The 24,519-nt window shown below is 46.5% G+C and overlaps 1 protein-coding gene and 1 pseudogene across 10 annotated transcripts in view; one reads left to right on the plus strand and one right to left on the minus strand.

The window, feature by feature from the left end:
- LOC147269728 (kinesin-like protein KIF13B) overlaps positions 1 to 24,519 on the minus strand; it is a 49,776-nt gene that overhangs the window by 7,070 nt on the left and 18,187 nt on the right. The window contains exons 1-31 of one of the 10 annotated variants that reach the window (XM_086189887.1): positions 21,518 to 23,180; positions 21,191 to 21,442; positions 13,629 to 13,741; positions 12,807 to 12,918; positions 12,431 to 12,643; positions 12,237 to 12,347; positions 11,960 to 12,094; positions 11,140 to 11,270; positions 10,938 to 11,024; positions 9,906 to 10,096; positions 9,522 to 9,801; positions 9,167 to 9,329; positions 8,908 to 9,063; positions 8,670 to 8,819; positions 8,154 to 8,279; positions 7,313 to 7,486; positions 7,064 to 7,221; positions 6,535 to 6,667; positions 6,258 to 6,413; positions 6,077 to 6,176; positions 5,757 to 5,883; positions 5,562 to 5,617; positions 5,282 to 5,406; positions 4,924 to 5,199; positions 4,669 to 4,821; positions 4,437 to 4,514; positions 3,548 to 3,598; positions 2,614 to 2,770; positions 1,806 to 1,936; positions 1,637 to 1,699; positions 71 to 647 (exon numbers count right to left, since the gene is read on the minus strand). In XM_086189887.1, coding sequence (XP_086046013.1) covers positions 71 to 647; positions 1,637 to 1,699; positions 1,806 to 1,936; positions 2,614 to 2,770; positions 3,548 to 3,598; positions 4,437 to 4,514; positions 4,669 to 4,821; positions 4,924 to 5,199; positions 5,282 to 5,406; positions 5,562 to 5,617; positions 5,757 to 5,883; positions 6,077 to 6,176; positions 6,258 to 6,413; positions 6,535 to 6,667; positions 7,064 to 7,221; positions 7,313 to 7,486; positions 8,154 to 8,279; positions 8,670 to 8,819; positions 8,908 to 9,063; positions 9,167 to 9,329; positions 9,522 to 9,801; positions 9,906 to 10,096; positions 10,938 to 11,024; positions 11,140 to 11,270; positions 11,960 to 12,094; positions 12,237 to 12,347; positions 12,431 to 12,643; positions 12,807 to 12,918; positions 13,629 to 13,741; positions 21,191 to 21,325 — 4,618 coding nt within the window. In that variant the 5' untranslated portion in view covers positions 21,326 to 21,442; positions 21,518 to 23,180. Of the gene's footprint in view, positions 1 to 70; positions 648 to 1,636; positions 1,700 to 1,805; positions 1,937 to 2,613; positions 2,771 to 3,547; positions 3,599 to 4,436; positions 4,515 to 4,668; positions 4,822 to 4,923; positions 5,200 to 5,281; positions 5,407 to 5,561; positions 5,618 to 5,756; positions 5,884 to 6,076; positions 6,177 to 6,257; positions 6,414 to 6,534; positions 6,668 to 7,063; positions 7,222 to 7,312; positions 7,487 to 8,153; positions 8,280 to 8,669; positions 8,820 to 8,907; positions 9,064 to 9,166; positions 9,330 to 9,521; positions 9,802 to 9,905; positions 10,097 to 10,937; positions 11,025 to 11,139; positions 11,271 to 11,959; positions 12,095 to 12,236; positions 12,348 to 12,430; positions 12,644 to 12,806; positions 12,919 to 13,628; positions 13,742 to 21,190; positions 23,181 to 24,519 lie in introns of those variants that run through there. The other 9 variants (XM_086189878.1, XM_086189831.1, XM_086189871.1 and 6 more) reach the window with 9 other exon arrangements.
- On the plus strand, positions 22,853 to 24,257 carry LOC147269729 (eukaryotic initiation factor 4A-I pseudogene; annotated as a pseudogene).

Below are 24,519 nucleotides of genomic sequence, written 5' to 3' on the forward strand. Positions count from 1 at the left end.
ACACACACACACACACACACACACACACACACACACACATAATTTTTGCCAAGTGTAAAGGTCAACTTACCTACAGGAGTGTCAAGCTCCACCCCCACCCACACTCCTTCAGCAAACTGTGTCATTCCCACGTAGCGCACCGTCCCGGCTTTATTGCTCCCTACGGTGACATAGGCGCCGTCTGTCAGCCAGTGAGGCAGTACATCATCATGGCTACGCTCTTCATCATCCACAAAGATCTCCAGCCTCTCAAAACCTTCACATGCTCCTCCTCCCGAGTTGACCTGCTTCTGTTCAGAGAAGGAGTTTTCTGCGGTCACACTGTTGTGATTGGTTGAGCTGTGGGACGTGGGAGGGTTGATGACGGCCATCTTGTTGCCACACTGAGGAGGAGAGGTCATGTCAGCACCTTGATGTAGGGAACTTGTTGACAATGAAGTCTCAGCAGCTAGGAGGGAGGAAGATGAGGAGGAGGGTTGAAGGACGTCGGACAGGGTAGCCGTAGAAACGCTAGTGGAGAAGTAGCCGCTGCTCGACTGGCTGAGTGGGCTGAGGGGTGTGGTGTCATGCGGGTCATGCACAGGAAGAGGAGGGACGTCTGGGAATTCTGCCCGCCTGTCTTTGGTTGGGGGCCGTAGAAGAGCAGCCTATGGGAGACCAGCGGTTGCAGCAGGACCACAGGGACAGACGAGAGCATGCAGACAAGGCAAAAAAAACAAAATGATAATCAGCAATAATGATCAGCTTATTCCAGATGATGAAACCAGCCGTCAAACAGTCTGCCATGTCCTGTTCATACAGCTCGTACCAATACATAATTCGGCCTCATTTACAGCCATGGACTGCGCATATAACAACCTTTTTTTTCAAGAAAAGTGTAGTGGAATTACAAGATAATCAGAAAAGTACTGCAATTACAAATCTGAATAGATGAGTGGAGAAACAGGAAGTCTGTGTACCAGATACTGGGACACACAGGGGCACTGGATGGCTCCAGTATGAAAATGATGTGAATCCTATTCTTTAGCTGAAGAGGTTTCCTGCCGTCACCTGCACCAAGGAGCGCGAGCTGCCGCGCTGTGCACAGGGCGTCTACATGCTGTACATGTTGACTGTTAACAGATCCAGAATATTCTGGGTCACATGGACACCCAAACAACTACGACCAGCTTTGGAGAGATGAATCGGAGACCAGCCAATGTGTTTCGCTGTTTGGCTAAATGAGATTTTCAGTCTAAGTAGCTTACATAGCTTGAAGTGAGCAAGGTTTGTATGTTTCAATGAGTTAATCTAAAGGGTTTAAACAAAACAAAAAAGCTAGTCAAGATGAGAGTTTGTTGCTAGGTCACAGACACGATCATCAAAGATTTTTAATTAAACTAATAGACAATTTTATTACATCAGTTGTGATCTCAACTGCTGCGCTGTCTTCTTGGGGATCTGAAACGCTGCAGTAGTTCTCTACAACCTTACCCAAAACACATAAAAAAGTAGCTTTTGGACTGTTACAGAAACGGTTAAATCCAGTTCATAAATAAAATCTGAACCTGAGCAAGAGGCCAGAAATCAACCAGCAGAACCAGTTAGAAAAACAAGGGCCACTATTTAGAGGAGGCGAGGACAGGAGGACTCTCACCGTCTCAGCCTTGACTCTGATGTCCTCCCCACCAGATGGTGGCATGATCCGAGGCATGTGCTGCTAAGTAATAACAAACACCATCATGGCAGCGTGTAAACATTTATACATACGAACACTTCAGTAAATGAGCGCTGCAGACTGCACTGATGTGTTCTTCTCTGCTGACCTGCTGGCTGTGTGGTGACGGTCTCAGCTCCTTCTTGTCGTCTCGAGCCGGAAAAAGAGACTTGAGCAGTTTGGGCATCTGGGGAACCAGCGCTTTAACTGAAAGATAAGAGGCAGCAAGTCCTGAACGACCTGGGGGAGGGGTTGTGGGGGGGGGGGGTGGAGAAGGAGGCAGAGGAGGGGAAGGAAGCAAAGAAATAGAAGGAGGTGTGGGAGGTAGAGGAGGTACGAAACAGTAAGACAGAAGTTGAAAGCGAGTCCAGGAAATGGCAAAAACCCCAACACAGTGATAGACTGACAGCAGAGAACATCAGCCAGCCGTACAACACACACGATTAGAATTGGCATCAAAACATTCTAATCACTGCACTGTCAAACAAACTAATATGAACTCAATGATTCTGTTCGTATCTTGAACAGAATTCATCGTTAGGATGTCACTGCAACATGATTTGACACAAGAACTGCCACGACAAACATGTTTCGATCAGCTCGGACAAACAGGCAAGAAGCAGTTCACATTGTGTTAGACGAGGTAGGTTACGAGAGGGAGGTCAAGAACCCCAGAAGAAGAAGATAGAGTGAAGATTTAGTGGGATGTAATGTACAAGGTGTAGCATTAGTGTGGGCAGAGAGAGAGAGGGAGAGATCATTGAGATGAGAGTGTTGAAGAGGAAGATGAAAACCAAGGCATCGGAGAGAGAGAGAGACAGACAGACAGACAGAGACACAGAGAGAGGGCAGTTTTGAAGGCGAGACATGTATGGGGGAGTAAAGAAGGGAGGTGGATGGGGTAAAGAGAGGTGTACCTTGCTCTGGTTCCTGGTTTTGTGGGGGGGTCATGCCAAAGGGAGTGGGTGATGACGAAGGGGAGGTGGAGTACGTGGAGGGGGAGGAGGCGGGGCGGGGGAGGGTACGGTGGAATTGAGAGGGCATGAAGATATCCTGCTGACTCTCCCATCGACCCTGAGAAGAAAACAAGCAGAGGAAAGACACAGTTAGAGGTTAAAATAAATGAAAGGCCTGTGCCACTCAGTGTGATCACGCTCGTCCCTTTTTACAAAAAAAAGCAAACGAGGGATGGAAGTAAAGAAAAAATGATGCTCTTCTATATCAATTAGGAAAATACATTTAATAAAAAAAAACAACGACAACAGAACATCAGTGTGTATTTTCTTCAGCCACCAAAATCAAAATGGGTCCCGGAAAAGTTTTGGGTCCTGACATGAGGTTTGGGAAAGGCCACTCACAACAGTCTGAAATCACACTTGGTCTCACTGAACAACGCCTTCTTTATCCGGCCATGTGCTCAGTGCTCAAACACTCTGATTGAAGCTAGAAATAAACTAAACAGACCACTTCAGTTCAGCTCATGTTTGAGCATTCAAGAACAAGCGTGACCAGTTGGGGCACTCAGTTGAACTCGGTCACGCCGGAGCTGAACTGGAATTGCTCTTTTTGGTTGGTTTGTGGCTCTGATCGACGCGTTGGAGGATTGAGGATCAGCTGATTAAAAGAAAGTCTTATGTTTGTGAAATAGATGTTCTTGACAGTTCTGCTGGTGTCCATTAGCTTCAAGCTAATATATAAAGCTCGCGTTTCCCGAATTTTGGAGTCAAATAGGTGAAGCGACGGGGAATCAAGTTGAGTGTACTTGAGTACTTGGAGGTAAATGATACTTTTAGTGTGACATTACACTTTCAAATCATTATTTTGGACAGTCAAACACTTCCAACATCTGACCTTGTCATCCAGCAGGCAGGTGGTGGACAGGTCCTGTCTACTTCCAGACAGCTGAGGACGGAAAAGGAGGGAAAACTAAGATGAAACATTACTATTGTACAATACTGGATTCACCTCCTTGTAAAGGGTACTAGTATTGTACTAGTCAAAAGTATGAGAACACCCCGCTGTCACTTTTTTGTTGATGAAATTTTATATTTACAGTTTTTCTTTTAATTTAACATTTACTCCGTTTTTTTTTGTTTTTTTCCTGTCACTCAACCCTGCAGCTCCCAGTCATCGCCTCAGCGTTGTCAGTCTTTCTCATATGAGCCGCAGGTCACATGGATGTAAGAAACTGCTCGTGATTGTTTTGTGGCTACGGGTCTGTCAGATCACTTCCTGGTAGTGTCTAAGAGCCTTTTGATGGTGGTGGAAAATGTTCTTTTCTAACTTCTTTGAAGGAAAATACTTTTAAGTCTTTATATAACAAACATCTAATCAACCATCCATCTTCCTTTGTTAATGGCCTTTTTTCTGACCACTGTGACGCAATATATATGACCTCAAACAGCAAAATGCTATCTGAACATCACTCAGTCCATGAAACACTGTTTTTATACAGTCAAACATTTTGCAAGTCATCAACTAAAGTCTTGACACATGGAAATTGATCATCATCTTTCAAGGTTTCACACGTTTCAATTTCTGCAAAAAAAGCTATAAAATGAAAGCTGAAAAATCCTCTTTTGATGAATTCTGAGTGAATTATTCCGTTTTCTGAGAGCCAAATCTTTTTTTTTTTAACCTTTACCAGCTTATCACTGATTTCTGTACCATTAAACTTCTTTGCTGGGCTTGATGTGAGTGTGTTCTAAAGCTTTTGACCAGGAGCGTATTTGTGTTTTACCCGGTTCACAGATGGAGAACTGAGACTCCTTCTGTTGCTTCTCCCTCTTGAAGCTAGTTGCTCCTTCACTGCCACCTCCTAGGGACACACACACAGACACACACACACACTTTGAAACAGTATTGAAAGAGGACAAATGATGAGCCTTCAGTAAGTGTTGTCATAGCCACAGTACATGCTCTGACTCTGACATGCTGTGTGACTGCGAGCCTCCTGATGTCCATGTCTCTACCTGTCTGAGTCTATCCAGGGTCAAGATGTTCTCCAGATTGAGAACACTGCGGAGGTATTTCTCAATTGCAGCTTCATCATCAGCTGACTGGCTGTTGTGAGCGTTGGCAGCCAGCCGGGCCAGCATCTCCCTGTCCTCTGATCCGGGGGCATCCTGATGAAGCACAACATCACCAAGGTTTGAGTTCAATTATCCGCTCTGGTCAGATATTATTCAGCAAAAACCTGAGAGCTTGACAGTTTTTCTCAGCCTCACCCCAGGGATGTTGGACACCACCTCAAAGGTGACCCCACAGCCAGGGATGGTGCTGCGGGTGGACATTCTTTTGAGCAGGTTGTGTGCAAACCCCTGGCGCCCAGGGTTGACATTGACACAGATCCTCTTCCTCAGGACCAGCTGCATGTCCGCGGGGTGGCTGAGCTGAACCACCACTCGGACAGTAAGGTACACCCGGTGCTCAGGCCAAGCTCCTCCACGACTGAGCTGTGGACACTCATGAACGGTGGAGTCCCATGACGCCTCTGCCTTCACCTGAATGTCATCAAATATAAAGCTGACAAGCAAAAACAGGTGTGAAATTCCTTTGAAGCTGGAAATTGAAAGTCCACCTCACCTCTCCATCATAATGTTTGACGATCTGCAGGTCAAAAAAGTCGTCCTCATCCTCTCCATTCAAGGTAGCATCCCAGCCTCCCGCATCGGGAACTTCAAACTGGTCTTGAGAGCTGAGGTCATCTGCTGGAGAAACAACAGAAAATGCAGTCAAGTAGTCTGAGTGGCTGTTTTTTCACATCACTTATCGCAGTACAGCTGAGTCACATTGTCGCCTTTAAAAATCAATGTTTGGATCAGAATGAATGTTTCCATGCAGCCTGAGTTGGGACACCACGTACGTTTGAGGTTCAGGAAGAGGACAGGAATGTGAGTCTCCATGCCTGGAAGAGGAACCCTGTGGACAAACATGAAACACACTTCATGATCAACATTAAATACTTGTTGGTGCTTCAACAAACTAGAGAATGTTAGAATTTTTTACCACAAAATTAAAATTAAGATACACCAAGACAGTGATCGGCAACACGGCTCACCATTCTGCAGGTGCTCCTGGAATGCCGCTGCCAGCAGAGGGCACCATAACAGCATTTCTCTCCTCAGTCAGAGTCAAACGCCACTCCAGCAGCTGAGCCTCTCTCTCCACATCATCCTCTGTTTTTTCTGTGTACGCATGTTCAGTAATTAAACACCAACTGCACAAAAGATGACTTGCCATGGAATTACAAACCACCATAATCCCAGGGTCATAGGGACTGGGAGCTGTGTCGCACACACCTTTCAGTGTGTGCTCGTACAAATGTTTATTATAGAAATACTGCACGTGCAAACACTAGTGTCTGTGCATTACAATTACCTGCTTTGCTGACCAGGCTCTGCAGGTGTTGGTCCAGGTATTCCTGTCTCTTGGTGAGAGCAGCTAACCACTGGCGTCGCAAACGTTCCAGATCTCTTTCCTGTGTAACAAACCCTCCGTTTAGGAACATCTTCCTTAAGCTGATTTTAGGAAGGTTATTGGTCAGATTAAACTGGTCTACCTGGTAACTGTCCATCTCATCTCCCTCCTGGCTGGTTATTGTGGGTTTGATCTCCACACAGCCAACTGACACTGCCAGCACTATTTCTGATATCAGAGGCATGGTGCCCGAGTCCTGAACCGAACGCACATCCACCTGGATTCGCCTCGACTGACCCTGGAGCAGAAGAAGCAGGGGAGGACATGGAAATGCTTTAGCTTTTCAACTGAAATTTTCTTGTTCCTTCTTCTGAGGCTGAGAAAACTGTGGACGAGAAGCAGGAGAAGAGTTATTCTACCTGTCGAAGCTGGAAGATTCCACCAGTGCTGACATCTCTGGCAGGAACCACCTCAACTGGGACAAAGTCTCCATTCTCGTTTATCTCCAGGATTTGAATCCACAGCTCAAGACGACGTGTTACTTCACTCCACCTGCAGGACAAACATGATCAACATCTCGGGGTGACACAAGTACTTTGATTTTCAATCTGTTGCTGAAAACAAATCTCATGACGCATTCAGACCACAAGCAGAATGAGTTCATGTTCTGTCTGAGCTGCAGGATGCCCATCTCTCTGAATGCCACAGTAAACGTTCAGCACTTTTAGCTTGCACAGGTTCAAGTTTGCATTTAATTGGGTCACTCTGGCTGCATTTGCCTCCATTTGCATCTCCTTTAAATGGAAGTGCATGGAAATTAAAAAAAAACAAAACAACTTTGTTTTTAGTCTAATCACATTTTAACAAAGCGGGTGAAAAAGTCGCCAGTTGCCTCTGCACATCACACCAAGTCAATGAATGCTGTTATTTCCATTCAAGTGTATTTACCGGTCTCTCAGTGTGCGAGTCTTAGCCTGGATGATACTGAGGTCCCACAGGGCCGGATTCCTGCCTGCATCAGCCTGTCTGTGTCCATACACCTCAATGGCAACAGCCCCCTCAGTCAGGTATTCAATGAAATCCTCAGACACTGACACCGCTAGCTCCTACAGGACACAAGAGACCCCAGTGTCAGTTCATATCTGGCAACCTTTTATGACCTTTACAGATTTACTGTTGCTCCCTCCCTGGTCTCACCTTGCAGCTGTCAAACACAACCATGCAGTGAGGGTCCTTAATGCTGGGTGATGAGGATGATGTATCGACTTCAGGAGCCACAATAAAAGGCTCGGGCTGGTCCCAGAAGGAGTACTGACAGAAGACGAAGTTGGATAGGTACTGGGGCAGACCGGTAGCCTGCAGGATCTTAATCTGCAGGGATACACAGGTCACAGAGGATAGATCAACATGATGGCATCAAGGCCACATGATCACAGTGTCTACAGATAGAAGCTTGGTTGCTAGACAGACTATGCCACCACTTTGAGCTCAGGAGACCAGATGATCTGGTTAAGTTCATACTTTAATTTATGGTTCATCAGTTTCCCTGCTTGGAGCAGCAGGTGAGCAAAAAGAATCTCTTTAGTTGACAGACTGTGTAACAGTTACATCAAATCTGATGCTTCCTGGTCAAGTCCATCCACTGCTGTGCACTACAGAGATGATGTACTTTCTCTAAGGATATACAGGAACCTCCGCATATGTGCGTACATGTCGGCCTACTCCAGGCTCAGTACATGTGAGCTGCCCTGAAAAACTGCCAGAGCTCTGATTGGTAAAGGCCAAACTCACAAGTTTAAGTGATCATTTTCTGACAGGTTTGAATGTGACTTTAATTCTGAGTGCACCAGGACTACAATCAGATACCAAGAGAACTGATGGCTGCTGCGTTAGGTCAAGGTTCCGTTCTGCTCCTCCTATGATTTGATTTGTTGTCTAGGCTGGCTCTGGATTTACATCAACTCTGACTGCCATTCTATCCTCCCACCTGGTGAGAGGAAAGACCCCCAATGTGGAAAAAGAGCCCCGGGTTTCTTACCATGCAGACAAGTTTGCGGTCTGGGATTTCTGTGTCTTGGTTGTTTTCAGGGTCATCCCCTCCAGCCATGTTGTCTTCTAAACCCCCTCCTACTCTCACCACCTCGACATGAAGACGCCCAGCCACCTGATGGCAAGCAGGAGAGTGAAAATATAAAAAGAGAGAACTTTTCATTCCAAGAGACTAATAGTCTATAAATATCATGTGAAGAGATTACAAGCTGAGAGGTTTTTTTCAATCTCTCATCACCTCATATTTTCCTAGAAATCACGAATATCACTCTGAAAAGCTGTGTGAGAGAGAAGTCTAAAACAGACGTGAATTCAGATGATGATTTTCATTCCGTCATCATTGTACTGCTAAACCTGCTGAGGCTATGACAGAAAGGCAGGAATGACACGTGGACGAATAAAGCCCTCAGCTGACTGAGAACCTTTACAGCGCAACGGGCCACAGAAATGAATTCATACATTTTTATTTTACCATCTCCGTCCCCAAACAGTGTGTGATGCCTACCTCGCCCTTCTGGTTGATAATGGGAACAGCATACTGAAGCTTGACATCATAGAAAAGACAGGAAAGGAAGACATTGGCAACACCGATCAGACTGTGGTTTTCCTGCTCATCAAAGAATGGGTCAGCGCGACGGAAATATGAACGCATCACCTGGCCAAGGAAGAGAAAATACAATTGATGGGTTATCTGGCAGAGTCCCCCTGTGACCTCACGTGTTACATTTGTTGTGCCAACTCACTGGGTCGTCATTGTGGTGGAGGTGGTAGTCCTGCCACTCCTGATATAGTTCCCTCATGTCTACCAGACGGTTCTCCATCTTCTCCAAGCTCCAAATTTGTTTCCCACGACAACGACGTCGAACCTGAATGGCCGGTTCACTCAGCACAGCGTCCCTCTGTGTAGAAACACACACACACACACACACACACACACACAGTTAGAGACTGAGATGAGTTAAAATTGGAAGAGGAGACCAAGTGTCTTTGTGTGTTGGAGACCTTGCGGTTTGCATTAAGGTTGTCTGATGGGATCTGCAGAGTGACTCTGTACTCGGTGTGTCGCTCCAGCTCCTCAGCAATGAAACAGGCTTCCTGTACCAGGAGGTTTGCGCGAACAATCTGCTCCCGCAACCTCCGCAAACTCCTCACCAACACCACCTCCCTGCAGAGGGACAGAAGGACGCAGGAAAGAGAGATAGAGGAGGTGGAAGGAGAATAACAATTCAGTCTTTCGTATGCATGCTTCACATAAACCATTACCAGAATGTTAATTAAAATAAAGATTAATAGATTGAATTACAATAAAGATTCTGATTTGTCAAATCAACAAGCACAAACCAACATTCTGTCTCACCTGTCCTCACTCCACTGTCTCAGTCTGCTCTGAGCGCTGGTAGAGTGGCTCATGCCTCCCATACTGAGTCTCTCCAAGCTGCGATAGTGAGATTGCTGTCCACTACTTTGCTGGCCAGATGTCAGAGTTCCAGAGTGGCCTGTGGACAGACGGTCTGGGTTTAACTTCCGGCGGAGCTGCTGGAGCTCCTGCTCATACATCTGCCTCTGTCGCTCCAGAGCCGAGCGCTTCTCCTCTTCATGCTGCCTCTCTAGAGACTGGAGGACAGCCTGCATGGGGTCTGATGTGATATGGAAGGAGATGAATCAGAAAACACAGACAGGAAACTCAACTTCTGATGTTCTGGTGATGCAGAAGACAGGAAGATAATGAAGGCCTCCTCACCATTGTTACCCAGAGCCTTCATCATCACCTCTGTCTGGGCGAACTCATAGGAGAAGCTGACTTCACTGGACACTTCACTGGCTGTGTCACCATCTGCATCCAGCTGCTCACTGCTTCCACTTTTCTTCATCACACCGCCCTCACCTTCATCATCTTCACCGGTCCGTGAGCGCCGCTTAGGAAGGTTGATCCTGCCGGAAGGACGTCCAGGTAATTGTTAAATGATCTTTGGCATATGTTTGATATAGGACAAGCAGGTGTCAGAGATGACAGCTCCCATGTGGACGTAGCCCAGAACCAGAAGAATGACAGAACATTGAAAAGTCTGAGGACTTCTCACAAGGAGAACGATGCCTCTTTGTTTCCTCCTCAGACCACAGAAGACCTGTTTGTGTTTCACAGTAATCAGCATTATTTCACCACTATATATATCATAACCTGGACTCGATTGCACGTCGGCTCCTCCAGGGTTTTCTTCAGTTACGTGTCCTATTTCTCACCGCAGAGAGCTTCTACAGCACCACTATTCTTAGACTGCATTTGACTGTTCTGTTTCTGTCCCTTTTTTCCTGTTAAACTCTAAGTAGTTCAAAAAAGAAGCGTTAGACTCTCATAGCTATTTTGGTATTTTCTTCTATTTCTTATCTATTTTTTGGCAGCAAACTGTTTTTTTGGCAGCAAACTGGTCAAGGAGGTAAGGTTTGGATGACTTCATTAAAAAAAAATCATTAAGGGGTCAATAGCCAAGTAATTACTAAGATATTTACCATAAGCATGAATCATAACACAGAAGAGACAACCGACTTTTAAACTCAGGGTAAAAAAATGTTTCCCTTCCTCTCTGTGACTGTCAAATTGTCAAAACAGCTACGCTTCGAATTTATGTCAAGGGAGGTGGAGCCTCCCCTAATTAATAACAGATATCACTGCTGTAGTGGCCTTTATCTTATAACTACGACACCGATTTGATAATAATAAATGTACAATGTGTGGAAGATAAAAATAAGTGAAATTGTACATCGCTAATAATACCTGAAAAAGTGGTTGTTTCCCCACAGGATTCGGTCACCATGGTGAAGCTGAAGAGCGCTGGTTACTGGAGAGCCGTTCACACACGTCCTGTGACACAATCAAGGAAGCAGCTACATTACTATTAACTGCAAACCAGCTGAATACAGGCTCATAACCATCCAACCCTGCCCCCCCCCCCCCCCGAGTCTGTGATGCTCCTTACCGGGCATTACGGTAGGGGGTGAGGATGACGGCAGTGTCGGACATAATGTTGATGACACAGTGCTCTGCCTGGATACCCATCCCGCACAGCTGGATGTCCTGAGAGTCCACCGAGCCCACCTTTGTGTGTTCCTGTGTCACAAAATTCAAGATAATATAATCAACATATCAGCTGAGAGTCAATCATTTCTAATTGGAGAGAATCACACACACATACAGAGTGGCTTGTTTCCATCCTTCCAGGGAAGATCTGGTACAAAAACTTCTTGCTTTTGTCCCAAGAGGGACGGCACATGTGACTACGTGAACAGATTTATGTCCCCGCAACATGTGGAATGCCTGGTATGACACACACACCCCTTTTGGAAATGCATCCAATGTCGTCATAGAGGTACGAACAGCTGAATTCATGGAACCAGAGTATTAATTCCCCTTGACAGTCCTGGTGTGAGATCATCTGTTGTGACTCATTCCAACAAATACCAACTTTGATGATGCTCGCAATCTGTTCTGTGCCTGCAACTCAGCCAGTTACTTATAAGGATTGAAGGCAAATTTTGCTTCAGACTGTGTGCTTCTGTGATTTCGTTCCTTCTCCATGGCAATTTTCTTCGAGAAAAAAAAGGCCAAAATACTCAAGTAAGGCCCCTCCACCAGCCTGAACTGTGTAAGTCTGTTCAGGTGAGGCAGGATGAGGGAGGGAGCATCACAGACATGTCAAACACAGGAACTTTGATAAACTTTATGCTGTGTAAATAGACCAAGGTATTACATGAAGGAGAATGAGGTCAGCTGGAATAGGAAATTGTGTTTGTGTGTACCTTCAGGTAGTACACCAGCAGTTCATTGAGCGCCGGGTCAGCGTTAAGGTTGACAAGAAAGCTCTTATCATCTCCCACTTTAATCCCTGAAGACTGGAGAGAAATACCCAGACTCTCCAACTGCTTCTGACGCTCCTACAAACACAACGCAAAACCAAGTTGTACAGTTTACCATCAAATACGCAGTTGATTTAAAAACAAACTTCCACTCACTGAATCTGATTTACAATAAGCAGTTTTATCAGAGGGGGGACCTTGAGACCCTGTTGTGTTTCACCTGTGCAATCTCCTCAGTTTTGCGAAGCTTATCCTCCCAAGTGATGGTCATCTCTTGAATCAACTTCTCTGACTCTTCTAGACGCTCTTTCAACTCTGGAGCTTTCAAAGACTGGAAAACAAAAACCGATGAGAAGATGGGAAAAACCAGGAGATTTCTACTGGGTGATGATAAAGACATCCACCATGTCTCACCTCTGCCTGGGTCAGTTGTTCTCGTAGTTTCTCTACTTCCTCTCGGAGCTCCCTGATGATACGAGCGTTGGGATCCTCATTCACAACAGCATGGTTGACAATGTTCTTTGCTCGGTCTGCATAGCGCAGTGTTGACAGTGTCTCTTCATAGTTGTCTGCTGCAGGACTCACAGTTGCAACCATGGCTGTGCGACTGTTGCCTCCAAGGCAGTCCTGGACACACGCAAGCATGGTGACAGTCGGGGGATGAGAGGGGAGAAGACCAGAGAGGGAAGACATTATGAAAACAGTGGTATGAGGAGAATGGGAGATGAGAAGTGACTGAAACAAGAGCAAAAGGCACTTGACTCTCGGGATATTTGTTTATTGTGTGTACCTTCAGCAGCCATGTCAGAACAGAGTCTCTGTAAGGAACAAACTTGGTTTTATTCTTGGCTGTTCCCTGTTCAGCCAGAGCTGAGATCACCAGACCCAGAGTAGTCAGAGACCTGACAGAACACACAAACACACACACACAAACACACACACACACACACACACACACACACACACACACACACACACACAGTTCAAAACACAAAATACATCAGCTGGTGTGGTAACAGACATCTTCTTCTTAGCAACCAAACACAAATCAAAGCAGGAATCAAATATACCTGCTCTCTGTCCTGTTCACTGCTTCAAGAGTAAATGCCATAAAAATGGCATGAATGATGTGCATATACACTCAGGCTAGAAATAAAATGAATGCAAAGCAAATCATATGTAAAAAGACAATCTGGGCTTGTATAAGTTAAAGGGAGAGTTCTGATTCCTTCAAAGTCCACCTCATTTGCTAGCTACAAAAATGTGACTATACTTAATGGAGTTTTTCTCAGCACAGTCCACGCTGTTCCTCGCACAGACATGAGGTCACTGGGGCCAGGCTCCTGTATGTATAAGCTGAGGTTCACTGAAATTTCTCCCACAATGCCCACAGTAACTTTCAGTAAGCCTCAGCCAGCTTGTACATACAAGAGTGTCAACCTGATGACCTCACATTGTTTTTGTCCCACTTCCCAGAGCTACGACGAGGAACAACATGGATTGTACTGAACAGGATGTCTAAAAGTCATTGGTGGTTAGACTCAAATAGGGCAAGACTTTCAAATATCCCAACTATCCTGTCAAGTGTCTGTGTTCAACTGATTTTGCGTACTTGTTGATGTTGCTTCCCTCCTTTAGCCGTTCTCCTGCTGCTCCGGTTTTTGCCGCTCGCTCACTTCCAGCCAAGTCTACCAAACTCAGACGACTCACTTTCTCCCCACTCGTCTACAGAGACAGAAAGATACACTGTATTTACCCTTTAAATGAATAACTTGTACATATCCACTCCCAATAATGCATTTTTTGTAGTTTTTCTTTTACTTTGATCTTGTTCAGCTTTGCAGTTTTCTTGATGGAGAGTAAAACATACAGTAAGAGGGGGCCCGGCCGGCCCACGGCCAGAACAACTGTACTCACTGTATTCTTTGTGTTAAAAACTGTCACAGCTTTGATTTTCCTGTATTCTAAGTCTCATTCAGGGTTAAGAAGGTGTACCACAAAGAGTGCTGCAATGTGCAGTCTGGCCTCTGTAACAAACTCATGTTCTTGAGCTCGACATGCTCGTACACCTGGATCAACCACACAGAAAAAAGCCATGTTTCACATTCATCCTGACAAAACTGAAATGGCATATTAATCACCAGGAAGCTTTTCAGCTGAGCACTAGCCTGATTTGCATGCATCAGAGCAACAGACAGACACAAAACACCAATCAGGTGATGCCAAACATGCCAAGAGAAGCCAGACTTTGGTTTCAAATCTTTCAGTCTCTTGTTGACAAGTTCCCTCCTAATCTTCCTGAAGCAGCTGAGGATGTGGGTATCACATGCTCATCTTCACTGGGCCGGATCCACTCCCGTCAAGCGTAACCGGTCAGTTAGCTCACAAGACCGAATGTATCACTTTGTCTACACTAGCTGTACATCAGAGGCTCAACAGCAGTGGATCCGCAGCTCAATGTGATACAATTTAATGAAATTTCCCTGCTAAATTAAATTCAAATAACGCAAACTCAATATGTGGGAGGAATATGCGTTGATATATTCGAGGACAGCCACAAGTAGGGCTGCAGGAGTTGGAAAAAGCATCCAATCGTGATTATATTGACCGATTCCAATTGCAATATGATTTGAGATACGAACAGGAATGTTAAATTTCAACATCATTATTTTCATTGGCAAGCCAATTAACATGACAAAGAAAAAACATGTAATTTAAAATGCCTCCTGACACAAAAAAAAAACCTTAAACAAATATTTTGTCTTTCTACAGTCTGGAAATTATAATTACCCATATTGGTATTTCAATTAAATCTAAATTAACTGTGCAGCACGAGCCACAAATAAACTAACAAACCATAGTTATGTGGTTTTGAATAATCAAATGTACAATATATTAACTGCAATAAATTTGCATGTTTACTTGCAATCCTGTTTAAAACGGTACAACAACCATGCACGATGCTGCTGTTACACTCTGTGCATGTATCCAGCAGGAGCCGAAGGGTGACATGGAGGTTAACTTGTAATTAAACCTGACCTTATCACTGCCTTGAGAGCACTTAGGCAGCCTAATGATAGTTCAACAGCAGGAAAGGCTACTTGGCACACTGTGCCACTGCTTTTCACTTTCCTCTGGCTTCCTCTACGCTGTAATTTCAAATGCAGCATCCTGCATAACTGCTAGAGAAGCACAGGCAACGAAAAGTGGAACAGATGAATACATAATCATATGAGGAACCAGCATTGCTTGGAAGACAGAATTAACCAAGTCAATCTCAATTTTTCCAAAACGGACTGACTTGTCTCGCAGTTGTTATGGGGGAGTCCTTCCTGACAGCGCACACTTATTTGGGACTTCGGTGTCCTTTTGTTTTACTTAACTTAGAAAGGAGAAAGCCTTAAATAAGGTGAACTTACTGACGACATACTCTTTGTTAGTGAGGGAGGACAACTTGATGACGGACACTGGGTGTGCCTTGAAAGCAGAGCAGGCAGTATCAGCTGTCTAAATGACATGGCTGTGAATTATTAACGTGATCTGCCGGTGGCAAGTTGGGCTGGAAATAAGAGCAAGGAGCAGGAGAGTAGAAGTGGGTCAGGGAGGATGGAGACTTGGTCTTTTTTTTTTAGTTATCAGCTCACATCATAGCATCTCACTACAACTTTTTATATCAGCTGCTGCAGTGCTGTTACTACTACGGCACCATGCAAACGGTCAAAACATGTTAATACGTGGCAGTAAATGTGATAATATCGCAGACAGATTCACGAGAGATCATGGAAAAGCTTCAATCCAAGAACCTCCCTCCCTGACAAGCAAAGCCTCGCTCGCTGACAGCAGCAAAGTCACGGCCTACTTGTTGCAGTTTCAGTAGTAGTTTCCAAATTCAGCTCTCCACATACACAGCTTCTGATCATGAACCGCACATGTGACGTGACCTTTGAACCTGCTGTGGGAGTTTACAGTGGCTGTGATTGTTGCAGTTAACGTTCCATCGGTGAGCAACAGGCCGCCCACACAGCACGCATTCTTCATGCAGCAGGGGGTTTCTGTACTGAAGCTCTACCTGCATGTGATATTTGTGACATAATACCCACAGAGCATTACTCTGAACACATAACACTTATGCTGATAGTGTTTGGATTTTTCTTCAAAATGACGCTCTTTAGCAAATGCAGCGTGGCCTCATGTAGCCTCACACATAAACTCAAACCAATGTCATCATGAAGGTTTCTATCCATGTAGACAAATGTTTCAGTTCTCCAGACAACGGAGCAAAAAGTAAAGAGCCTGATGATCATGAAACATTCAAGAAGAGTCTCACATCTCCACCCAGATGTGGCATTCTATAACCCAAGTGTTCCCAGCTGCAGGCCCCAATCCCCCATACATACATACAGCAGAGGGCCCCGCCACCGCCACCACATGAAAGTCTGGGCTTTGACATCCCTGGCCCTGCCCCCTGGTGCATGACTGAGAAGATTTATTCAATAATAAAAGATTAAAGACACATACCAATAGTCAACATATCCACACACAACACAGAGGTATGCATTGCCAGTATATATGGTCCAAATGTTGATGACCCCTCCTTCTTCCACAGCTTCTTCACTGCACTTTCAGCCCACTCAGACACAGCACTCATAGTAGGAGGGGACTTCAACCTGGTATTCAACCCTCAAGTGGACAGAATCAGTAGAGCAGCTAGTCAGCGCAACTGCCAATCATCTGATATCATAAAGCAGTACATGAGTGATTTCGGTCTTTGCGATGCTTGGCGCTCACGCCACCCCACGCTTAAGGAATACACCTACTACTCGCCAGTGCACCACTCCTACTCTCGTTTGGACCACTTTTTAATAGTAACTCAATTGTGAAGGATGTCTTTGACACCAAGATTCACCCTATTGCCATTAGCGACCACGCACCAGTCACTCTGACACTCACAAAAAAAACTAGGACACCGCTTTCTAAACAATGGAGATTTAATACATCATTGCTCAAGGACCCCAATTCTATTAAATTCTAGAAGGAGGAATGGACAATATTCTGTGAGATAAATGACCAGCCTGATGTCTCAGCTTGTGTGCTGTGGCAGGCGGCAAAAGCAGTCATGCGGGGCAAAATAATATCTTACTCTTCATATAAGAAAAAACAGGAGAAAGCTCTCGAAACAGAATTAAATGAAAAAATTAAAGCCTTGGAGACAACTTATGCCGCCTCCCAAGAGGAACACCTACTAACAGAATTAAGGGAATTAAAACTAAAACTAAATGATTTACTCAACATCAAAACACAATTTCAGCTGCAGAGACTACGCTTGGAGAGCTTTGAACATAACAATAAATCCAGCAGATTTTTAGCGAACCAACTAAAACAGAACAAAGAAAGAGCAACAATATCCTCCATTAAGGACTCCAATGGGGAAACAACCTGTGACCCAGAAGAAATCAATAACATTTTTAGGGAATTCTATAAAAAACTTTACTCACCTGAGATTAACCCATCCAAATCTTGCATTGAAAACTTTCTAAGCACAACTGACTTGCCAAAATTAAATCAAGACCAAATAATGGCTCTGGAGTCACCTATTTCTATCAAGGAACTTCAAGAAGCCCTTAAACATATGCCAAACAAGAAAGCCCCGGGACCGGATGTCTTTCCTGCAGAATTCAACAAAGAGTTCTGGCCTGAGCTTGCACCAATATTCTACAAAATGTTCACAGAAATACAGGAAACCTCGACCATGCCACCCGACATGAACCGTGCGATTATTAGCCTTCTCCTTAAACCGGACAAAGACCCAGCACTTCCATCAAGCTATCGTCCAATATCACTTATAAATGCAGATATTAAAGTCATCAGCAAGGCGCTAGCTAGAAGGCTCGAAAAAGTAACACCTCACATAATACATCCTGACCAGACCGGGTTTATTAAAGGACGGCACTCTACCAACAACACACGTAGACTTATCAACCTGATAGACTACTGTAACAGTCAGAGCAAGGATGCCATAATTGTCTCCCTAGATGCAGAAAAAGCATTCGACAGGGTAAATTGGAATTATCTCCTCACCACATTACAAAAGTTTGGGTTTGGAGATAACTTTGTGAACTGGATCAAAATGTTTTACCGCGCTCCCAGTGCTTGTGTTAGAACAAATGATCAAACTTCTCCAAGCTTCTCTCTCCAAAAAGGAACCAGACAGGGTTGTCCACTTTCCCCTTCCCTTTTTGCTATGTTCATCGAGCCACTCGCAGCTGCAGTCCGGCAAAACAACAACATCAAGGGAATTGACACTATAAATGTGAACCATAAGATAAGCCTTTATGCTGATGATGTATTACTTTTCCTACGGAATGCACAATCATCTCTCCCTGAAACGATAGCACTCATTGACAAATTCTCAACCATTTCTGACGACTCAATTAATTGGAGCAAGTCAACTGTTCTTCCCATCAACTCAGGTTTCCAGAGTACGCTCGCCGCACCACTACGGCCAGGAAACATTAAATACCTGGGCATCAACATCTCTGCCAAATTGTCTGACTTGACACGGCTAAATCATACCGCCCTTATCAAAGAAATAGAGGACGACCTCACCCGGTGGCGGACACTACCGATATCACTTATGGGAAGAATAGCAACAGTGAAAATGATGATCTTGCCAAAAATCAACTATGTTTTCTCGATGGTTCCAACCCAACCTCCCTGGACTTGGTTCAAAACACTTGACTCTAACATCTCAAAATTTCTCTGGAAAGCTAAGCCACCACGTATAAGCTTAAAGACTTTACAAAAGAGTAAAGACTATGGTGGCTTGGAACTACCAAATTTTTATAATTACTACTTGGCCAATAGATTACAATACATACTAAAATGGTTAAAGCCAAACTCATTAGACCAAGCATGGCGCGATATTGAACAAACATTCTGCAAAGAAAACCAAATCTCTGATCTCCCTTTTATCAGCCCTGTTATCAAGCATCACAGCTGCTTTAAGTACATTAGCATCAGCAACACCCTCATAGCCTGGTGGGAATTTCTCAAAAGCAATGGGCTCTCGAACACCTCTTGCAGGCTCACACCTATCTGGAACAATCCTGACATCCTACAAAATAAAAAAACAATACATTTTGCTGCATGGGCCAATAAAGGGATTAAAAATCTAGAGCATATCTTCCAAGACAAAGAATTCATAGAATTTAACCAAATTACAGCAAATTATGGTATTAACAAAAACAAATTTCTGGAATATCTTCAGCTCAAATCTATAATACAGGCACGGTTTGACCTTACCCAGTTAGATTTAGAGCTTCCACCTAGAATAATAGATTTTTTACAAATTTTACCCCCTAAACTACTGTCTAAAATTAACTCAACAGTTTCAACAACAGAACTTATAATCTCTATTCCTTCATCCAAATGGGAGAAAGATCTGTCGATCAACCCACACCCTAACTTTTGGATACAAATCTGCTCCAACACATTTAGAATGATTCGCAGTGGTAACCTACAATTAATAAATTACAAGGTTCTCCACAGAACACACTACACAGGACAAAGGATGTTCCAGATGGGCCTCACACAAACAAACATTTGTCCATATTGTGCGACTGGCTCACCAGACTGCTATCTGCATGCTATATGGCTTTGTACACCTGTTAACAATTTTTGGCAGAGGGTTTGTAAAGACCTATCAAGGTGGTTAGGGTACCCCATCCCCATATCCCACTCACTTTGTCTGCTAGGTGACCTCACTAATGTTAATATGGAAGTAAATAAATCCTGCATGCTCCTCACTGCTCTAAGCATCGCAAAGAAGGCCATCCTGATGAATTGGAAATCCAAGAACAACCTAAGCATTACTCAATATAGAAACCTTTTATTAGACCACATTTCCATGGAGAGAATGTCTGCTTGGGAAGAAAGTCGATCATCAGAGTTCGAACAAATCTGGTCCCCGATAATTAAATCCATCACATAGTTTTGATGGGGGGGGGGCTGGGCTTCGTGGCTCTGGCCCCGGGGCGGGTGGCTATGGACGCTGGCTGCCTTGGGTGTCCGGTGGCTCGCTGGGCTGGTGGGCCCGGGGTTACTGCCTTCTGGGGCGGCTTTGGGTCTCGCCTGTTGAGGGACCGTGTGGGGGGCGTGGGGGCGGCTTCCCCTATCATGGCGGCACCCTGTGGGATTGGGGGTTGGGGGTCCTTGGGCTGGGTCGTGCCTCCACCCGGCATGAGGGGGTCGGGGGCCCTGTGCTCTGCTGCCGGGGATACGCGCCGGTCCCCCGGTGGGGGGGCTGTGGTCGCCCGGTCCCCGGGCTCTGGCGGGGCGTGCTGGGGCCTGCCAAGGTGGCTGGGGCATATTTGCCCCCGGACGATGGGAGGAGGGTGGGGAAGGAAGGTTAGGTGGGGTTGGAGAGGGAGGGGGGTCGGGGGGAGGGGGGTCGGGAGGGAGGGAGGGAGGGAGGTAGGCGCTGGAGAGTGAGGTAGAGGTGGACTGCTTGGCGCCTGGGACTTGCTGGCCTGGGGCCCTGCCACTCCCCCGGGGGGGTCGCACCCACATTTGGGAGGGGTTTGCTCGCCTCGGCCCATCCTCGGGCGGGCTGGGCCCTGGCGCGGTGTCCTGGACTGCTGCCACTCCGGACAAAGGGAGGATGCTGGGGGACGTCTGAGGGATGGGGGCTGACCTCCTTGATGCTGATCGAACTGGGGGCCCTGACCACAGGCTGCTGGCTGGGGGTTCCGCTGTGCACTGGGGGCCTGGGCCCTCCCTGCCCTCTGACTGCACGGTGGTGGGCCCTCTGCCCGGATCTCCGGACAGTGCTCCTTGGTGCTCCCATCTGACCCCTGAACCAGGGAGGCTGGACTCCCTGTCGGCTGGTTGCAGTGGTGACGGGGTGGTGCAGGTCTGGCCCATTCCTCAGCCCTTCTCATTGCCTCTCTGTCCCATCACATCATATCTTATGTATCACTAGGCCTTGAGGGGCTGGACCCCCCAATTTTAATCACATCGTAGACATTTAGGGCTTGGGGGAGTGCATGAGGATGTACTGGGAGACTCTGCCATCTGCAACCGGCGGGGCTCCCATGCCCTGGGTGCCTCCACCAATTTTAACTACATTCTAGTCATCCACATCATCACATCTACATTCCCATGCACAACACGCACCCTGCACCATGTTGGGATGGGGGGGCAGCTGGGGCAGGGAGTGGGTCCAGTGCTGCCTCCTTTGCTAACTGCACCATTGCAGGCCTGGGGGCCTGGCCGAGGCTCTTTGGGGGGGGGTGGTCCTCTTCCCGGCATGGTGGTTGGGCTGGGGTTGGTCACGGGCCCTGCTGTTGTACGGTGGATCGCTCGCTGGCGGTTTCACTAAGTCTGAGGTGCCCTGGACCGTATCAGCATCTATGAAGTTCTCAGCCCCTGTATGGAAGAAGATGAGAGTATGATTGTTTTGTCCGGGGGTGGCGGTCCTGGGCGTGCGTGCCTTCGGCTCACCCCGGTAGGTGGGCTGGACCTCTCCGGGGAGTGGGGGGTCCCGGCTGGCTGGCTGGTGGTGCCCTGTAGCCTGAAGCCCTCCTGCTCTGGGCGGAGGGGGAGAACAGGGGATGAGTAGAGGGGATGGGGATCGAGGGTTGGGGGGCGGGGGATAACTCTGTTCGGGGGCGGTGGGCCTGGTCGTTGTGGTGGGCTGTGGCTGCCCCGCCTGGGTGTGGGGTGTGGGTGGGTGTCAGCCTAGCCGCTGGCGGACCCCTTGGGGGGCTCTGGTCGGGTCTCGGGCCGGAGGGGCCCTGTGCCCCTGGGCTCTGCTCATGCTGCGGGGGGGGGGGGGGGGGTTGCCCGGCAGGACTAGGGTCATCTCTGCCCCGTCTCTCTGCCCGTCTCTCTGTGGGTTGCTTCTGGGTGGGGGTTGCTGCTCCTATGCCTTCCTATGGGTCCTGCATGGGTTGGGCCTGTGGCTGTTTCCTGGGGGGGGGGGGTGGCCTGGGGCTCCTCGTGTCCTGGGGGTTTCTGGATGCTCTGGTGACCTGGTCCTGACCTACCTACTATCCTGGACTGGGGGTGCGATGTCCTGGCCCCCAACATCAGCTACAGCCAGCTACGCACAGCATCCAAGACAAACCGTAGCACACACACACATACACATACACACGCGTACACACACTTACACGCATGGAGCACACAACTGACCCATAATCACACACTCAGACATTTATCTTAAAACTATATTAAACCAAATGGTAAGCCTGCACCGGAAATTCTGCAACCATTGTTTTTTTTCTCTCTTTTTCTTTTGTTGTTGTTACTTTTTCTTTGTTTGTTTATTTGGTTTTTGTTTGTTTTTTGTTGTTGTTGTTGTTGTTTTCTGCTATTGCTGTTGTTGTTTTGGTCTCCCCCCTCCCCCTTGTCTTCCCTATCCTGTCCCTGTTCTCTCTTCCTGTCCACTCCTGAGCCTCAGTCCGGTAGCTTCATCAATGAACCAACACCATTCCTAATAAAATTAAACATAAAAGGCAATAGGAGGAGTTTATCAGATTCCTCCTATGCAGAGTAAAACTGCTTCAGTACAACAAGGCACCAGGAACATTGATGCTGCTTGCCTCAGCTACTGAACAGGACAGGTTAAAAAAAAAAAAAAATTCAAAATGTGATCCCAGAATAAAGATGGCAGAATGACATCACAGAATGAGATGACAGGATGACATCACCGAATGAGATGACAGAATGACATCACCGAATGAGATGACAGGATGACATCACCGAATGAGATGACAGGATGACATCACAGAATGAGATGACAGGATGACAGCACCGAATGAGATCAAGGTAGGAGACGATGTAAGAGAACGCTCAGCTTCAACATTCAGCAAACCTCCTCCTTCGTGTATTCTGACATCAAGAATGTTTTGTCCATCTGGTCGAGTGCATCAGGGTCATTCAACGTATTCTGCAACAATGCCATATAACCATCGTGAGCGAGACAATGGTCCAGTCCTGGAGAGTAACTGGAACCACACAGTGGACAGTTTTGATCACATGAACCTGCATGGGGCTCTGCTACGGGGAATTTATGGCTATGGTTTGGAAAAGCCTTCTCTGATACAGCAGAAAGCCATCGTACCCTGTATCAAGGGTTATGACTTGATTGCCCAGTCCCAGTCTGGCACTGGCAAAACTGCTGCATTTGCAATTGCAATTCTACAGAAGATCAACCTGAGGCACAGGGCCACCCAGGCTCTGATTGTGGCCCCCACCAGGGAGCTGGCTCAACAGATCCAGCGAGTGGTGCTGGCTCTGGGTGACTACATGGGAGTCACCTGCTATGCCTGCACTGGAGGCACCAGCATCCACCGAGAGGTCCAGAGGCTGAGGAACGAAACCCCTCAGATTGTTGTGGGGACCCCCGGTCGAGTCCTCGACATGTTCAACCGCAGACATCTTTCTTCCAGGACCATCAACATGTTTATTATGGATGAGGCTGACGAAATGCTCAGCCGAGGCTTTAAGGAGCAAATTTATGACATTTTTCAAGTCCTGCCAAGCAGAGCACAGGTGGTGCTCTTCTCTGCCACAATGCCGTCTGACGTACTGGCGGTTACCAAGAAGTTCATGCGGGATCCTGTCAGGATCCTGGTGAAGACGGAGGAGCTGACCCTGGAGGGCATCCGCCAGTTTTATGTTGATGTTGAAAAGGAAGAATGGAAGCTGGACACCCTCATGGACCTGTATACATCCCTAACCATAACACAGGCGATCATCTTTACGAACACTCGCAGGAAAGTGGAGTGGCTGACTCAGCAGATGGAGTCAAGAGGGTTCACTGTCTCTGCACTGCATGCAGAGATGGACCAGAGCCAGAGGGATGTGATCATGAGGGAGTTCCGCTCAGGATCCAGCAGGGTCCTGATCACAACTGACATTCTGGCCAGAGGCATTGATCTACAACAAGTGTCTCTGGTCATAAACTATGACCTCCCAACAAAGAGGGAGATCTACCTCCACAGGATTGGTCGAGGAGGTCGGTTTGGACGTAGAGGAGCTGCCATCACCCTGGTAACCAAGGAATGCAGACGAGCCCTGAAGGACATTGAGACCTTCTACAGCACCACCGTTGAGGAGCTGCCCATGGACATAAGTGACCTGATATAGAAGGATCCAAGCATCTGTCATCACCCCATCATTTTAGGGGACAGACTGTGATTGATTGATTGTGTGAATAAATGAAAATAAAGTACTTCTGTCTTTGAAAGAAAAAAAAAAAAAAAAAGACACACTACCAAATAATCTAAAGTGAGTTCAATCAGCATCTGGTTCATATATGGACCCTGCATCAATTACACCTACAACCATCAGGCACGGTGTTGAGAAGCTTTATTGATATGTACACCGTACAAAACCCAGGGACGAGACCAGCTAAAGGTTTCAGCTATGACTTTGCTAATTCTTAAAGTTTTGTTTAAACTTGCTAGAAAAAAGTACTGTGTTGTGGAAACAGGTGT

This window comes from Aulostomus chinensis, chromosome 2, assembly GCF_037954235.1.
Source record: "Aulostomus chinensis isolate RoL2024-O1b breed Wild chromosome 2, RoL_Achi_v1.0, whole genome shotgun sequence".
NCBI lineage: Eukaryota > Metazoa > Chordata > Actinopteri > Syngnathiformes > Aulostomidae > Aulostomus > Aulostomus chinensis.